The sequence below is a fragment of the Moschus berezovskii genome, chromosome 9 (genome assembly GCF_049115385.1).
Source record: "Moschus berezovskii isolate FMDL1 chromosome 9, NW_MosBer_1.0, whole genome shotgun sequence".
NCBI classification, from domain to species: domain Eukaryota; kingdom Metazoa; phylum Chordata; class Mammalia; order Artiodactyla; family Moschidae; genus Moschus; species Moschus berezovskii.
This window is the reverse complement of record NC_142468.1, coordinates 97,241,649-97,260,345: the sequence shown is the minus strand read 5'-3', so window position 1 is coordinate 97,260,345 and position 18,697 is coordinate 97,241,649. Positions and strand designations below refer to the sequence as shown.

Below are 18,697 nucleotides of genomic sequence, written 5' to 3'. Positions count from 1 at the left end.
CACATGCTTTACAACCAGCAGCCCTCTGATGTTGTAGATAAGATTCAACATGCTGCCCATAGGGTGATGAAATTCAAGGCCTGGATGGCAGGCACCTTAAAGAAGTGGCTGTAAAATGACACGGAGACCTTTTCTAGTTGGAATGAAAATGGGGAACAGAACTAGAGGTGGGCCTCCAAAACGATAGGATTTTTCCAGCAGAAGATAGAACCAGCCAGGTAGAACGAACCATAGCAAGCACAGAAAAGCACGGAAGGGTGAGGGGAGGCGGCTTAGGGTGAGTAGAAAATGTGTGTGGTGGGAAAAGTTTGGAAAGTCCAGCTGCACCGTGAGGGCTTGAATCCCCAGCTCAGCCACATGTGCTATGTTTGGTACACAGCAGGGTGACCTGATTCAACAGAGAAATGACAACATGAAGTGAAAATCACAAACTACCAGCGAATAGCAAATCAGAATCATAAAAATTAACCTGGCAGTGTTGTATAAGAGGAGGAAGAGTTAGGACAACTTGCAGGGACGCAGAATGAGGACCGGAGTCGGTGGCGGGGGGTGGGGCGGGGAGGCAGGGAAGGGTGCCTGTGAGACAGGTCTCACAAGGTGGCAGGATTCTGGGGAGACCTACTGGTTCAGGGCCTGGCTCCAGCTGGGTGGTCTGGAGTCTCTGGAGAGCCCTGATCTTGTTCTTTGGATAACCCTCTTCTAAACTCTGGGTTAATCATTTACGTTTGCTTTACATTCTTTCTTCAGCAGGCATAGTACATCTAGGTCTTTCTACATTTCACTTGTACTTTTCTGAGACCAGGACTTAGCCACTTTGTGGCTGGACCTCGGCCACTTGAATATAAAAGATTTTTTATGGTAAATTCTTTTTACAGGTTGGTAACCTCATTCATGATGCTTTTGAACTGTGGTGTTGGAGAAGACTCTTGAGAGTCCCTTGGACTGCAAGGAGATCCAACCAGTCCATTCTAAAGGAGATCAATCCTGGATGTTCATTGGAAGGACTGATGCTAAAGCTGAAACTGCAATACTTCGGCCACCTCATGCGACGAGTTGACTCACTGGAAAAGAGTCTGATGCTGGGAAAGGTTGGGGGCGGGAGGAGAAGGGGACGACAGAGAATGAGATGGCTGGATGGCATCACCAACTCTGTGGACATGAGTTTGAGTGAACTCTGGGAGTTGGTGATGGACAGGGAGGCCTGGCGTGCTGTGATTCATGGGGTCGCGGAGAGTCGGACACGACTGAGCGACTGAACTGAACTGAACCTCATTCATGATAAGTTGACTCCTGTTATTTTCACTTTCTCAAGGTATAAGGAGACCTGCCAGTTCCTTTAACAAAACCTAGCCCAGTTCCTTTAAGATGAGTATTATGGATAGAGTTTATGGGGTGCAGGGCCCCCTCGGGGACGCCAGGTTCCCCTTTTTGTGGGGCTGAGGCGGAATGGAGGCAAGGTCACTCCCTTGAGGCCTGGATATTCACCCTTCCTTGAGGACCTTGAGAGGACAGATTTTGCTTGTCCAAGAACCTCTTAGTTTCCTTCCAGAGAGCAAGCCTATGTTCTGGAGGTGACTTACTTTGCCTCTCATTATGGAGGAAGAATCAACAAGTCTTGTTTCTTTTGTTTTTGGCCAGGCTTTGGGTCTTGCAGGGGTCTTCGTTTCCTGACCAGGGATCTGGAACCTGGGCCTGGCAGTGAAAATGGCAAGTCCTAACCACTGGACCCACAGGGAATTCCCAGCACGACTTCTTGATCAGATGTGGTAAAAGGCAAGTCAAGAGAGACAGAGGTGTGAGAGAATGAAGGAGAGACTGTAAAGGCGAATCTTTTCCGAAAAGTGTGAGGGGGAGAGGTCCGCTCTCACTCAGCTCCTCTGCTTGCCCTCCCCTCCCACCTCCACAACAGAGAAGTTTCTGCCAACTAACCTCCAGGCACTGTGAAGAAGGAAAGGGCCAAGACAAACCGCGTGGCGCTGCCTTCAGGCGCGCTGAACACTCTGTGCCCCTTTCCCGCTTTGTGTCCCTGCAAGCCATGGAACTGTTTTGAAAGACTTTTTCTGCCAAATTACATTCATAAGCTCAGGAATTAGTTCACTTTTTCATGAAATAGCTAGAATTAATATACTGATTTACTATAATACCAAAAAAAGCAAAAGCGCTTAAGCAAGATGCATATGCAATGATATCCGGTGAAACATTTTTGTAATAGAGCAAACTGGGAACAATCTAAATATCCATCATAAAGGGAAGTTAAATTATGATGCAGCCATACTTTAACAGTAATATGAGCTAATAATTCTGTACGTTTGTTTGCATATTTTTAGAAAAATGTCAGGTGCTATGTGCACTAAATTGCTTGCTCTAAGGAGGTGAATAGGAGCAATGGGGTGTGTGTGTGTCTTCGGGGTGTGTGGTTCAGGCTTTTACACTGTACACTTATTTATTTGTTTGGCTGTGTCGGGTCTTAGTTGCAGCACGTGAGATCCTTGAGGGCTTAGTAGTTATAGTACACAGGTTTAGCTCAACCTGCTCTGAGGCATGTGGGAATCTTGATTTCCAGACCAGGGATCAAACCCATGCCCCTCTGTTGCAAGGCAGATTCTTAACCACTGGACCACCAGGGAAGTCCCTATATACTTTTGTTTTGAATTTTTAAAAAAAATTTTTTTCAAAGCACAGAATTTTTGTTTTTCAGCCTTTGGAGACTTTTTTTAAGTAGCTTATGCAGCACTGTGGCAGGCAAATGTTCAATTTTCGTTAGGCTTTTAGAAACAGAAGAAACACTTAACTGTCCATCCCCATGCCATTTAGGGAGCTTAGGCTGGGAACGACTGCCTTAGAAGCCATTTTGCTTTCTCAGGCAGTTGGGTATCTAAACATTTCTCCAACACCAGCTTTCCAGAGTTTTGACTGAAGCCATGGGACATGTTTCTGGAATTTTATTCCCTTAAGATGACGAAGAAGGCTTTCTTTGGTACGTGATTTGCTCATTCCTAACTCCATGCCTTCACATACTGCTCCTTCCCTTGTCTTCATCTTTGTCAGTTTTTCCAAAATTCTATCCCAAATTTGTCTGTACAAATCTGAACCAAATCTGCCTTTCCTTACCACAGCTCTACTTTTTGATTCCTGATTCGATTCTCTTGGGTTTTAGTGACATTTATTTGCACTTTCTGTTACTTGATATCCTTAGGTGTTTTTTGTATGTCTAGTTTTGTCTATAGGTTATGAATATTGAGGACAGAGTCCATTTCTTTTTTCATTATTATCCTTATTATTTCAAATACCTAAATCTAGTATGGTTCAAGATGAACACCTAATTAAATGAGGAAATACTGAATGCCATAGTAAATTATCAGGAAGAACTATTTTGAGATTATTGATATTCATTTCCAGATGCTAGTACAAAAGGAAAATGTGCTTTTATCTATGAGATCCAGCAGTTGCCACCTTAACCAAGAATCAAACTCAGCATAAGTAACAGTGAGCTATTCTGACCTGATGTGGCTCTAGGGTGATGTAATGTGAAGTACGTAATATCATCTATTAAGTATTCTTTGCAAGAATGTTTAAAGTGAATCTAATAAAGCCTGAAGACCTACTTCCAGTTTACAGGAAATGTAGGCTTATAGCACTATGTCCAATAGAATTTTCTGCAATGATGTAAATGTTATCTGTCTGCACTAATACAGTAACCACCAACCTACTGAAAGTTTCCTTTTATTTCAATTAAATTTAAATAGCTACTTATGGCTAGTGGCTACTATATTAGACAGGAAAGGAACAACTTCGCTACCACAGGAAATAGACAATGGGACATACTATAAGGTAACTGGCTTGGATTTTACAGAAAGTTAATTTTATATAAAAAAAAAAGTGGAAGGAAAGATCTGTTTTTTAAAAAAATCAAAGAAACCTAACATTGTACAGGAGACAGGGATCAAGACCATCCCCAAGAAAAAGAAATGCAAAAAAGCAAAATGACTGTCTGAGGAGGCCTTACAAATAGCTGTGAAAAGAAGAGAAGCAAAAAGCAAAGGAGAAAAGGAAAGATATACCCATTTGAATGCAAAGTTCCAAAGAACAGCAAGGAGAGATAAGAAAGCCTTCCTCAGTGATCAATGCAAGGAAATAGAGGAAAACAACAGAATGGGAAAGACTAGAGCTCTCTTCAAGAAAATTAGAAATACCAAGGGGACATTTCATGCAAACATGGGCTCGATAAAGGACAGAAATGGTATGGATCTGACAGAAGCAGAAGATATTAAGAAGAGGTGGCAAGAATACACAGAAGAACTGTACAAAAAAGATCTTCATGACCCAAATAATCATGATGTTGTGATCACTCACCTAGAGCCAGACATCTTGGAATGTGAAGTCAAGTGGGCCTTAGAAAGCATCACTACGAACAAAGCTAGTGGAGGTGATGGAATTCCAGTTGAGCTATTTCAAATCCTGAAAGATGATGCTGGGAAAGTGCTGAGCTCAATATGCCAGCAAATTTGGAAAACTCAGCAGTGGCCACAGGACTGGAAAAGGTCAGTTTCATTCCAGTCCCAAAGAAAGGCAATGCCAAAGAATGCTCAAACTACCGCACAATTGCACTCATTTCACACACTAATAAAGTAATGCTCAAAATTCTCCAAGCCAGGCTTCAGCAATACATGAACTATGAACTTCCAGATGTTCAAGCTGGTTTTAGAAAAGGCAGAGGAACCAGAGATCAAATTGCCAACATCCGGATCATCGAAAAAGCAAGAGAGTTCCAGAAAAACATCTATTTCTGCTTTATTGACTATGCCAAAGTCTTTGACTATGTGGATTACAATAAGCTGTGGAAAATTCTGAAAGGGATGGGAATACCAGACCACCTGACCTGCCTCTTGAGAAACCTGTAGGAAGCAACAGTTAGAACTGGACATGGGACAACAGACTGGTTACAAACAGGAAAAGGAGTATGTCAAGGCTCTATATTGTCACCCTGATTATTTAACTTATATGCAGAGTGCATCATGAGGAACTCTGGGCTGGAAGAAGCACAAGCTGGAATCAAGATTGCTGGGAGAAATATCAGTAACCTCAGATATGCAGATGACACCACCCTTATGGCAGAAAGTGAAGCACTAAAGAGCCTCTTGATGAAAGTGAAGGAGGAGAGTGAGAAAGTTGGCTTAAAGCTCAACATTCAGAAAACTAAGATCATGGCATCCAGTCCCATCACTTAATGGCAAATATATGGGGAAACAGTGGAAACAGTGGCTGACTTTGTTTTGGGGGGCTCCAAAATCACTGCAGATGGTGATTGCAGCCGTGAAATTAAAAGACACACTTACTCTTTGGAAGGAAAGTTATGACCAACCTAGTCAGCATATTAAGAAGCAGAGACATTACTTTGCCAACAAAGGTCCATCTAGTTAAGGCTATGGTTTTTCCAGTAGTTATGTATGGGTGTGAGAGTTGGACTATAAAGAAAGCTGAGCACTGAAGAATTGATGCTTTCAAACTGTGGTGTTGGAGAAGACTCTTGAGAGTCCCCTGGACTGCAAGTAGATCCAACCAGTCCATCCTAAAGATCAGTCCTGGGTATTCATTGGAAGGACTGATGTTGAAGCTAAAACTCCAGTACTTTGGCCACCTGATGGGAAGAGCTAACTCATTTGAAAAGACCCTGATGCTGGGAAAGATCGAAGGCAGGAGGAGAAGGGGATGACAGAGGATGAGATGGTGGGATGGCATCACCGACTCAATGGACGTGAGTTTGGATAGGCTCCGGGAGTTGGTGATGGACAGGGAGACCTGGCGTGCTGCAGTTCATGGGGTTGCAAAGAGTTGGACATGACTGAGCGACTGAACTGAACTTAATATCCAAATGTTATGTATGAATCTTTATTAGAACTTAGACCAAGAAAAAAATCTAGAGAAATCTGAATATGACCTGAATAATAACTATTATGAAATTATTGATTTTTTTCCTTAGTTTTTGGCCGCAGTGCTCAAGATCTTAATTCCCAAACTAGGGATCAAACCCAAGCCCCCTATAGTGGAAGTGCAGCATCTTAACCACTGGACCACCATTTTATTAGTTATACAGGGAGTGCCCTTATTTTTAGGAGTTGCCTACTTAAGTGTTTACAGAATGAAATGTCAGAATGTCTGCAACTTATAAAATGGTTCAGGAAAAAAAAAAGGTCTACATAACTCTGTCTATAAAGAGAGAGTGGGTTTCCCTGGTGGCTCAGTTGATAAAGAATCCTGCCTGAAATGCAGTTGACCCAGGTTCAATCCCTGGGTGGGGAAGATCCCCTGGAGAAGGAACCCGCAACCTACTCCAGCACTCTTGCCTGGAGAATCCCATGGACAGAGGAGCCTGGTGGGTTACAGTCCATGGGGTTGCAAAAAGCCGGACACAACTTAGCAACTAAACTGCCATGAAAAGAGAGGAGGGAGGAGACGAAAGAGGGAGAGAGAGAAAGAAAAGCAAAATGTTAATCATTGTTGAATATAGGTTTAGAGTGTCCTGGTGCCATGAAAAGATGCTCAATATTGCTAATTATTAGAGAAATACTGGAGAAGGCAATGGCAAGCCACTCCAGTACTCTTGCCTAAAAAATTCCATGGATGGAGCAGCCTGGTGGGCTGCGGTCCGTGGGGTTGCTGGGGGTCGGGCACGACTGGGCGACTTCGCTTTCACTTTTCACTTTCGCACATTGGAGAAGGAAATGGCAACCCACTCCAGTGTTCTTACCTGGAGAATCCCAGGGACGGGGGAGCCTGGTGGGCTTCCGTCAGGGGGTCACACAGAGTCGGACACGACTGAAGTGACTTAGCAGCAGAGAAATACAAACCAAAACTACAATGAGGTATCATCTCACATGGTCAGAATGTCCATCATCAAAAAATCTACAAACAATAAATGCTGGAGAGGGTGTGGAGAAAAGGGGACCTTCTTGTGCTATTGGTAGGAATGTAGATTGATACCAGCCACTGTGGAGAAGAGTATGGAAATTCCTTTAAAAACTAAGAATAGAGTTACCATATGATCCATCAATCCCATTCCTGTGCATATATCTGGAAAAGATGAAAACCCAATTTAAAAAGATACATGTGGGACTTCCCTGGTGGTCCAGTGGCTAAGACTCCTCACTCCCAATGCAGGGGGCCTGGGTTCGATCCCTGGTCAGAGAACTAGATTCCATGTGCCACAACTAAGAGTTTGAGGGCCGCAACTAAGATCCAGTGCAGTCAAATAAATTAAAAAAAAAAAAGAGAAAAGATACATGTACCCCGGTGTTCATAGGAGCTCTATTTACAATAGCCAACATGTAGAAGCAACGTAAATGTCTATCGACAGATGAAGGAATAAAGATGTGATAATATATATATACATATAAATATTACTCAGCCATAAAAAAATGAATAAAAAATGACATTTGTAGCAACATGGATGGACCTAGAGATTATCATGCTAAGTGAAGTAAGTTGGAAGGAGAAAGACAAATATCATGATTTCACTTATTTGTGAAATCTAAAACAGTGATCCAAATGAACTTATTTACAAAACAGAGACAGACTCAAAAATGTAGAAAACAGTCACATGGTTATCAAAGGGAAAGACGGGGGAGATAAATTAGGAGTTTGGGATTAACGGATACACACTTAAAAAACAAGGACCAGCTGTATAGAACAGGAAGGCTGAATCATTTTTTGCTGTACACTTGAAACTAACACCACATTGTAAATCAACTATAACTTAAAAATTGAAGAAAGAAACTTCCTTGGTGGTCCAGGTAAGACCCTGCATTTCCAATGAAGGGGACACAGGTTCGAACTAAGATCCACATGCCACGTGGAGCAACCAAAAAATAAAAACATTTTAAAAGTTTAAAAATAAAAATTGAAGAGTAAACAGTATCCTGGTGCTTATCATACTATTCTTCCAACTTTTCTGTAGGTTTGAAAACATTTCCCTGAAACAGGTCAAAAATTATACGTATAACTAAGCAATATGGGCTGTTTTAGAGTTTTTACATTAATCTATATTGGGCTGACCCCACAGGCCTGCAAGCCTCATAGTAGCCCAGCCTTGAAACCAAAGAAAGAGCCTAAAGACAGTGACAGAGACATCAATGGCTTCTTGAACAGGGAATTTTACACATCCATAGCCAAAGGTGCCAGAGAAACACCCCCCACCCCTGCAATGGCAGAGGGCAGGCCAGACATGACAGCAGTCCTCACTACTTGGGGGAGGAGAAGGTTACCACTTATAGGGGGAATTAAGTCAGGCTGGCTCATCAGTTACCAGGGAAACGAGTAGCTGGGCCACATCCCTCCCAGCCCCTCAGGTTAACAAGCGTTAGAAAGGCAGATGTTTTTCTTTAATGAGCTAGCAGGCAGAGCCCTTCTGATCTAAGGGGTAAGCAGGTTCATGTGAGTCGGGTGCAGGTGAAGCAGGGACTGGTCAGGCAGGGGAGGTACGGAAAGCAAGAGAACAGCCATCTGGAATGGCCTGACCATACAACCTAATTGCTTGTTCATTTTGTGTGGGCCAGCACTTACAGATAAATGGAAGTAAGCACAATTTACAGAAAAATTTAAAGCTGAGTCATAAGACCTTAATTTTACCTATGATCAATCCAAAACCATCATTATATGATCTTAGCAAAAGAGCATCTTGAGACAGTCTCCCTGGAAAGTGGTTTGAGAAGCTGAGTAGGGCCTTCTAAATGAGGGTGGTCTTGGGCTTCTGCTTGCAGCAACCCCCAACCTCGGCATTTTTTTAAAGCTGACATCTTTATTTCCTGTTCAGATTTTTTTCAAAGTGGGTTCCCCCACCAGGGATTGAACCCACGCCCCTTGGAGTGGAAGTATGGAGTCTTAACCACTGGACCACCAAGGAAGTCCCCTGTAGTCCCCACTAGTCAAGGCCCTGCCTTTTTCTAAGCTAAACAGAGACCAGGGAGCTTGGTTCCTAGGGTAATCTTCTCCCACCCTCTGCTCTCAGAGAAAGAAGTAACCCTCAAACCACGTCAGAGGGAAGTGAGAACACAAACGCCTTGTGTCCCTTCCTGTAACCTAGCTGGGTGCCCAGCAGTTTTATACCTGCCCCACTTAGAGCCATAGTGACAAAATAGTTTCCTATCCATCTGAGTGTCTAGTTCTAGTCTGGAGACTAATTCTTCAAGAGCAAGCCCAGTTTTAGTCCACTTCTGCTGTCTAAGAATGAAGCCTCTAAAACCCCACATGCCAGCCTGGCCCTTTTACACCTCAGCCTTCCAGTAAGCATTATGGAGCCATCTCTGCATGCACTCAAGTCTCCCTCCTTATCCATACAGACTTTGATGTTCTTTTTCTATCTTTGTCCAGACAAAAATGACTAAAGTCCTAAGGTACAACATCATCACTTTATTTAGGAGATAATCAAATAGGATACAGGGCTGACACAAATCACTGTACATAAAATGATACAAATCTGTTACATTTTCTAGAAGAGACTCAGTCATTGTAAACAAGGAAGAAAAACCAGAAGAGTGCCTAAAGGACTATAGTGTTTTAGACAAGTGTCCCCACACGCCCTTGAGTGAAGGTGGCCTCTGGTAGAGGTGGTCCTTTCAGCAGGAAGACAAGGAGATGGTTCCTCTGCTGAAGCCAAGACTCCTGGCCCCACCCACCCTCAGCGGTAGGCCTTGTTGAACTCCTGGAGGGTCCAGCGCTTGTTCTCAGTCGCCTGCTTGAGTTGGGTGTACTCTTTCACCAGCTTGTCAAACTCCTCCCCGAGGACCTCATAGGTGTTCAGGACCTGTCGGGACTTCTCCATGTCCTGCTCTTGTAGGCGAATGGCTCCCTCCAAACGGTCCCTAAGAACCCAGGCACAGGAGATGCAATATAAGGATCTGGCTCCTCAGAAAGGGCACAAAAATGAATGAGTCTGGAGGGTGCGGGGTATGTGGAAGAGCTGCATCAGGCTTTGGGGATTTCTCACCTAATGAGACGATGAACTTCCACTTTCTCAGCAGTATAAGTGTCAGACAAAATCTTTAACTCTTCCATCCTGACCAGGGGAGGAAAGAAATGTCAAGCTGAGGATTCTGGACAGCAGCAGACTTAGGAATGGGACACAGGACCTGCCCATGGTCAAGGTATGGGTTGAGCAGTGACAAGATAAGCAAAGTTATTCCAAATTCCTGAGCAATTTAACTCACAGTAAAGCACCTATTTCAGAAGGCTTTAAAATGAAAGACCCAAGAATGTTGACAGCTTTAGAGCAATCCAAAGGCTAACAGTGCTATGTGACATTTACTGCACGCCCAGAGGGTGTCAGGCTCGGCAGAGAGGAAAGCAATGAGGGAAAGGGTTGGAGGGGTGGGGTGTGAGATGGAGTCTCTCAGAGCCACAGGGGTCACAGCTCACCGCAGCTTAAGGATCATGGCGCTGCACTTGATCTCCAGGTACTGGGCATTGATGCGGTCCAGCTCAGACTGAGTCTTCAGCCGGTGCTCCTGAAGAAGCCTCTGCAGCAAGGCCAGGCAGCGGAGTAGCACCTGAGCCCCCAGGAGGCAGGAGGAAGAGGGCAGCCACAAAAGATAGCAGAAAAGAAAGCAGATCAGAAATCCCTGGCTTAGGAATTCCCAGATGGTCCAGTGATTAAGACTCTGCTCCCAATGCAGGGGGCACAGGTTCGATGCCTGGCTGAGGAAGATCCATAGGCCACTTGGCATGACCAAAAAAAATCCCTGGCTTCCCAGAGGGGCCCCTGGGGTCATGGTAAAAGAGAAGGGAGGCCACCCCACTGCCCTGCCAGACCTGGGAGTAGGTGGCACTCTTCTTCTCCAGCAGCACCATCTGCTCCTTCTGCTGGCTCTTGGCAGCCTGGCACTGCTGCTTCTCACCTGCCAGAACCTCGGCGAGGTTCCACACCTTTGCTGCTTTCAGGGTTTCACTGTCCAAATCTGGGCAAAGAAACAGAGTGCTGGATGGGAAAACCCTAACTGCTCCTGCCTTTTGAAAGCCATATCTCAGAACCCCTCTCCTACATCCAGCCCTACAGATTCTGTCTTCCTTACATGTTTTCTTCTGATGGCCTGATAAAAACAGCCCAGTTCTCATAATTATGTTCTCTCCATCTTCCTGCAATGCAGGAGACCAGGGTTCAATCCTTGGGTCAGGAAGATCCCCTGGAGAAGGGTATTCTTGCCTGAAGAATTTCATGGGTAGAGGAGCCTGGCAGTCCCAAAGAGCCGCACACAACTGAGTGACTTCACTTTCACTTTCATTCTTATTCTGAATTTCAGATTTGACCCTTGATTCTTAAATCACAGAAATAAAGACAAAACAAGAGGCTTCCGTGGTGGCTCAGTGGTAAAGAATCTGCCTGCCAGTGCAGGAGATGTGGGTTCTATCCCTGGTGGGGAAGGTCCCCTGGAGAAGGAAATGGCAAACCCACTCCAGTATCCTTGCCTGGGAAGTGGACAGAGGAGCCTAGTGGGCAATAGTCCTTGAGGGTGAAAAGAGTCGGACACAACTTATCAACTAAACAATAAAGACAAGGTGGACACCTATTAGCCTGAACTTTCCTCCCTATTTCATTCTGATTCTCTTGAGAAAAATTCATCCTTCCCTGTAGCAAGAGGACACTGCCACTTGGCACCTGGCTGAACGAAGGGAATCCACACAAAATTCCTCACTCTTATTCTACGAGCAAGGGAACAAAACAGTAAGCATTTCCAATGCTTCCCAGCTTCTGTCCCAAATCTAAAATTCAAACACATTATTCTCAAAAGAGCAGACCAGGAACCCTGAAGGCCAGCCGTGAACAGGACACAGCCAGCACGCACCTGAACTGGGATTGTGGTAGCAGAGCACAGTGAAGCATTTCTTCTTGAGCTGCTCCTCCACTTCCAGTGGGAGCCGGGCTCTCATCCACACAAAATCCTGCAGCCACAGAAGAGAAGGGGGAGATGCAGACAGACAGCTGGAACTTGGAAGATCCAGTCAATGAATACGTGATGATAACAATCTCAATGATAACCAAAGAAAATGCATCGAGAGTCATCAGGGAGATTAATGTTAGCAAAGACTACAGTAGCTGTCAAGATCCCATGCTGATGAAAATGTGGGGACATGCACGGAGGAGCCTGGTAGGCTGCAGTCCATGGGGTCGCTACGAGTCTGACATGACTGAGTGACATCACTTTCACTTTTTACTTTCACACATTGTAGAAGGAAATGGCAACCCACTCCAGTGTTCTTGCCTGGAGAATCCCAGGGACAGGGGAGCCTGGTGGGCTGCCGTCTATGGGGTTGCACAGAGTCGGACACGACTGAAGCGACTTAGCAGCAGCAGCAGCAGGGCACTGGAAGCGCCTCTCTGCAGTTTGGCACTATGTACCAGTGTGTTCTATGTGTGTGGCCTGTGACCTGGTGATCCCACTTTAAGCACTAACACTTAAGAAATAATCATACCAAGATACATATGAACTAGTATGTTCCTATCATTGTGGTTTCTACCAGCAAAAATGTGGACACAACCTTAAATTAATATCCATCAATAAGGGTGAGCAAATTATGCTACATCTATACAATGAAATCTATCTGTGATTAAAACTGGTGATATGTAATAAGGACACTGAACACTAACTATATGCCTGGATACTGTGCAGAGAATGCTTTAGGAAGGGGAGAGGAATAAATTTAGGATCTTGGGATTATCATATACATACTACTATATATAAAATACATTACCAACAAGGACCTACATATGGCCCAGGGAACTCCAGTATTTTAACCCTTAAGGGAAAAGAATCTGAAAAAGAACTGATATAAGGCTTAACTGAATCACTTTTCTGCACACCTGAAACTAACACAACATTATAAATCAATATACTTCAATTAAAAAAAAAAGAGTGCCTTAGAGGGTATCATCTTGTTTACAGTAATTTGAAAAGTAATATATATTTGAAAATACTCATATACTTGAAGTCCAAAATATATTGAATGAAAACAGATTATATTCTATATATGCACAGGAGGTATAATACCATTTATTGGGTTAGCCAAAAAGTTTGTTCAGGTTTTTCTACAACATCTCACAGAGAAACCCAAATGAACTTTTTGGCCAACCCAATTTGTCAAGTTATATGTAATAATACTGCATTTATTTCTAGATTTAGTATTTCAGCTCTTACTTTCTTCCTTGTAATGTTTTTCTTTCTTATTTAAGTTCTACCACCATGAACAAGTGTCATTCTCACAGAAAGTTTAACCACAAAATGTTTCAATACATGGGAGAATTTAAGCCATTCCCCTTCTTTGGTCCCAATATTTGTCCCCCCTCCCAACCCCTAACCTCTGAGGGTGGCATGAGCTCCAGAAGGTCTGCCTTCTCCAGCCCTAGCAGTGGAGGCACCTCCCTCTCCTGGCTGGGACCTAAGAGCCGTATCAGCTCGGTCACGAGTAGCCGCTGTTCAAGGGTCTCATGAAACTGGGAGAGAGAATAAAAAGCAAAAAGTTATTATAAACTTTTTCCCATTCCACCTCCTCCATCCTCAATAGCAGTTCTTCACATATCTTCAAAGTCCCCAAACATGTCATCCCCTTTAGATAACTTTCTAGCTGCCAGTGCTTTCTCCTGTCAGTCTTCCTTTTCAAAACGCTGACAACACACCTCTTTCCCCATAACTACAGTCCCTGTCTTTCTTGATACCCTATTTCCCCCATATCACAGAATCAAAGGAAGCCATAGCTATCCTCGTCATTCCTACAGCTGGTACCAGCGCTCACGTCATGCTTGCTGCCTCACCTTTCTGTCCTCAGAAGTTAAATCTGTATCTTGTGTCTTCACATAGTAGTCCACGAGTAGCTCTTGAATGACTCTCTGTAAAATCTCAGACCTTAACCATGTTGTCTTATGCAGTCGAACGTCCTTCCACGCCTAGAAAACCGAAAAAATCCCAGGTGGGAGCCCCTCTCTCTCAGATTTTTTTCTTCCTTCCAGTCAGCCCTTCTTCCAGGACCCTTACCTGAGCCTGCTCCTTTGCCAGCATGAGGCTTAAACCACTCTCGTCCACGTGTTGTGAGAGACTCAGCAGTAGTTGGCTGAAGTGTGGGTTCTGTAATAGGTCCTCTTCACTCAGGTTACAAGGAGGAAGCTGTTTGCTGCACACTTAATGAGACATCCCCCATAGGGACCAAAAAGCAAAGATAGTAGTATGGATTCAATTTATATAATTGAGCATAAGATATGGGAAGGTAAGGGTCAGTAGCTCAGTCATGTCCATGTTCAGTGGACATACTCATGCTCAGTCATGAGGATTCTTTGCAACCCCAGGGACTATAACCCGCCAGGCTCCTCTGTCCATGGAATTTCCCAGGCAAGAATACTGGAGTGGGTTGCCATTGCCTACTCCAGGGGATTCTCCCAACCCAGAGTTCAAAGAAGCATCTCCTGAGGCTTCTGCATTGGCAGGCAGATTCTTTACCACTGACCCACCTGGGAAGTCCCCATAATTGAGCATAACTCTCAGCTTAATACTCACTTCCCAAAAATCCCTTAGGTTTTTGGTAGGGAAGTTTTCTAGATCAAATGAAATTTTTAAAAAAACAGGGAATTCACTGGCGGTCCAATGGTTAGAACTTCATATTTTCATTGCCAAGGGCCTGGGGTTCAATCCCTGGTCAAGGAACTAAGATCCCTCAAGTCTTGTGGCACAAGTGACAAATTAAAAAATCCACAAATAAACTAAAGGCAGTTCTCAAAGTAACAAGCATTTATATTATATACAAGGACGTTAATCAAGAATTAGAGAACGAGCCTTAAAAAAACTAATATCCTAGAAAATGGAAATACAGTTGGAAAATATTAGACAAAGAGAATCAAGAATAAGGGACTCTCTGGTAGAACTCACCACAGTACCTAAAATGCCTCATTCACACATAATAACTAGAGTTTTTGGGGACGGAAAAAAAACAACACATGTACAGTTCCAACTTTGGATGTGATCTCTGGTTGCATAAGCAAGACTGAAAGAGGGTATATTCTTAACAGTAAATAAAAAATTTAACTAACCAAATTCTCCTTATTGTAAATAGACTGAGTACCCCATGTGGATGCAGAACAGTACATGCATGAGAAAAAGTACAAGAAGCCAGGTTGTTGTTCAGTTGCTAAGTCATGTCTGACTCTTTATGACTCCATGCACTGAAGCACACCAGGCTCCTCTGTCCTCCACTATCTCCCGGAGTTTGCTCAAATTCATGTTCATTGAATCAGTGATGCTATCTAACCATCTCATTCTCTGCCACCCCCTGATCCTTTTGCCTTCAATCTCTCCCAGCATCAGGGTCTTTTCCTTTGAGTCAGCTCTTCACATCAGGTGACCAAAGTATTAGAGATTCAGCAACAGTCCTTCCAGTGAATATTCAGGGTTGATTTCCTTTAGGATTGATTGGTTTGATGTCTGTGCAGTCCAGGGGATTCTCAAGTCTTCTCTAGCACCACAAATTGAAAGCGTCAATTCTTTGGCTCTCAGCCTTCTTTATGGTCCAACTCTCACATCTGTACATGACTACTGGACAAACCATCAAACCATAGCTTTGACTAGACGGATCTTTGTCAGCAAAGTGATGTCTCTACTTTTTAATATGTTGTCTAAGTTTATCATAGCCAGATTCCATATGCTCAAGGGGCTTTTTTTTCCCATCTGTTTTCCCACATGCTTTCTGCTGGGGTCTTCTATTTTACTTTCAAATACCAAACACATTTTAATTCTCTGGACCATCATACCAAAGTCCTTTTAGAAAATTAAAAATCTCTTTTTTTTCTCCCAAGGCATTAAAAAATCAATATGGAAATGGTCAAACTATAGAAGATTTACGTTTTCAAAGGACTCAAGATATAGAAAACATCTGAAATAGGCAAATAATTCAAATATGGAAGGATTCTGAGATTTTAGAGGATAAGATATGAGAAAATTCAAGACACAGCTTTCAAAAGTTCACTGGCCACCCTTGTCATCAGGATATGCTTGCTGACACAGCATGGGAACACCTTGAAATTTTAGTCTATTGCACTAGCAGGTACTGAACAGGCGTGTGTATAATCTGTCTTTCAATAAAAGAGTGTTTAAGAATCTTCAAGGATTCTAGTTTCCCTAGGAACTTAGGCTTCTGTGAGAGAAACCATACTGGTGAACATTATAAATCCTTTTAATTTTTTTAAATTAAATTTTTTAACATCTTAGTTCCCCAACCAGGGGTTGAACACGGGCCACAGCAGTCAAAGTGCCAAGTCCTAACCACTGAACCACCAAGGAATTTCCCCTTTTTATTACAGAAGACAATACCCTAGATGACACCATTTTGGGACTTCCCTGGTGGTCCAATGGTTAAGAATCTGCCTGCCAGTGCAGTGGCCATGGGTTCAATCCCTGGTCTGGGAAGACTCCACATGCCGCAGGGCAACTAAGCCATGTGCCACAACTACTGAAGCCTGCATGCCCTAGAGCCTGTGTTCTGCAACAAGAGAGGCCACCGCAGTGAGAAATCCTTGCACCCCCACTAGAGAAAGACCACGTGCAGCAATGAAGACCCAGCACAGCCAAAATTAATTAATTAATTACTTAAAAAAAAAAAGACCACTCTGGAGAATTCTTCAAACCTCTTGCAAATGGCTGCCCTTACCTTGTTGTAGCATTTCCACCCCTTCTCCAGGTGAGCAGAAATCCCCGGATGCCATCTGCTTTTCTGATGATTCTTATCTGTCCAACTGAGTAAAAGAAAGCAAAAAGATAAATAAACTGGCTTGGCTGCCCCAGAGAGACAACTACCTTGGGTTCAAATTTGTGTCGTCTACAAGCTGGGGAGGAGGAACACCTCTTACAGGGAGGGACTATATCGAACGTCCTGGGTCCTGTATGAAAAGAAGCTTCCTTGGGAAAGAAAACTTTCCAATTCACTAAACAGAAGGATGCCCCCCGCCCCCTACCATTATGTCTACCGTTAAAACTGAGCCGGGGAAGGGGAGGGGGGAGAAATCAGTCTGTTTTTTTTCCTCCAAATAACTCAGCTATCAAATTCCACAAGAGTTACTTGTGCTTCTTTAACTTGTCCTTTCATCTGAGATCTGTTGGTAGTTTTTGATCATTAACTCTAGAAACATCCTTCAGGAGTGACACATCATTCCACACTTGAACGAAAACAACTGGTTTTCACATAACAGCGTTAGGAAAGAGCACCTGGAGGAAACAGCATGACAGGATGACTGACAGGGAGGTCATTGCCAGGAGAAGAACACAAAGGTGTGTTCATGTGGCTGAGGCCTGGCCACGTGAGCCCTCAGTGTTTCGTCAGAACGCCGAGTACACTGAAAAGAATGCCATCAACACAAAGAGGAGGTAAAGATGGGCATTTAGTTTGGACTCTGGAGACAAAACTTTTCCCCTGACATTATTCCCGCCCCCCACCCTTTTATTTTTTTTTTTGCTCCAACCTTCCTCTCTGTCAATTATCAAACTCTGAAAGAGCAGCTGAGCCTCCCAAAGCAGAACAGACATAGGTTATTAAGATTTAACACTTCATGTTCACAGAACATTTGGTTTACTTCCTGGTTTTATGAGTAACATCAAAGTAACTACTCATTTGTTTTGTAACATGGTCTAGAGGAGTCGGAATACTTAGACTTAATTTGCAGCTCAGCCCAGTTGCCTCTGTGTGCATTTAAGGGAAATGCTTTTTTGTGCCAAACTTTTTCCCACCTGCAAAACTGAGATAACGACTCCTGCCTTGGATGAGACACTAAGAATTAATAACACAATCGACTTGTCAACAAAAGCCACTACTTAGTTAAGCTCAGTGTTTTAGCGATTCTGTTTATCAAGGATCTAAGCCTGCAAATAAATTCTGCAGGCGCAAACTTCGCTCACGGAAATGAGGACCAACCCAAATTTCAAAAAAGTCAGCTGTTCTTCCCTCCCTAGGGGAACTGCCCTCTTGGGGCTTTTAGGGTGATTGTCTTTACCCTTTTAAAGTCTTACAGGGCGTGAACGGTGGCGGCAATCGGGCTCGATTCTCCACCCTTTGCACTCAGACGTGTTAAAACGCTGCTACAAGGACCCAAGCATTTAAATGTTCTGACTCAGGCGTCTTTTAAATTCTTAGAGCTGTCTTTACACGCTGCACTGAACGTTAAATTGATTTTACAGGTATTTTCACAAGATGTGACCCTTACAGGGCCCGAGATGAATCAAAATGTGGAGCGGGCTCTCCGGCGCCTACTTTCCTTCCGTCTGGGTAGCCAAGGATTCCCAAGGGCGAGGGCGGTCTCGGCGGCCGGAGACCGGGGACTGGCCGGCTAGACTCTCCCAGCGCTCCTCCTCCCCGCAGCGCCGCCCGCCGACCCTCCGGAGCAAACCTGCACAGCAAGGGGCAGCTGAAGCTCCCAAGGCAGTGCCGAGGGGGCTGAGGCGGGCAGGTGGGCAGGCGGTGGCCGCAACACTGGACCGCCGCCCGCGCCCGGGCTCCGAAACCTCTCGATCCGGCAGCAGCTCTGGCCGCGGAGGGCTAGGCCTGGGCAGACAGCGCGGGAGGTCGGGGGAGGGGAAAGGGCCCCAAACGCCCGGGAGGCCGCGTGGGAGGGAGGGGCGGGGCCACGCTCCAGGCGGGAGCGGCAGGCTCCGCCCCCAGCCGGGCGCGCGCCCTTAGT

General features: G+C 44.3%; 1 protein-coding gene across 7 annotated transcripts; it reads right to left on the bottom strand.

The window, feature by feature from the left end:
- Positions 1-9,391: 9,391 nt before the first annotated feature.
- On the bottom strand, positions 9,392-18,620 carry HAUS4 (HAUS augmin like complex subunit 4). Of its 7 annotated transcripts, none has more exons than XM_055436900.2 (11): positions 18,407-18,620; positions 17,232-17,359; positions 16,678-16,762; positions 14,019-14,161; positions 13,799-13,930; positions 13,346-13,480; positions 11,835-11,931; positions 10,804-10,949; positions 10,411-10,541; positions 9,983-10,051; positions 9,392-9,857 (listed from the first exon to the last, which is right to left on the bottom strand). In XM_055436900.2, the coding sequence occupies exons 3-11, from the start codon at positions 16,730-16,732 to the stop codon at positions 9,674-9,676; spliced, it is 1,092 nt and encodes a 363-aa protein (XP_055292875.1). In that variant the 5' UTR covers positions 16,733-16,762; positions 17,232-17,359; positions 18,407-18,620; the 3' UTR covers positions 9,392-9,673. The 7 variants fall into 7 exon arrangements, with proteins under 7 accessions (XP_055292875.1, XP_055292876.1, XP_055292878.1 ...); XM_055436901.2 differs by lacking the exon at positions 18,407-18,620 and adding an exon at positions 18,224-18,242; XM_055436903.2 differs by lacking the exon at positions 18,407-18,620 and adding an exon at positions 18,030-18,204.
- Positions 18,621-18,697: the final 77 nt, after the last annotated feature.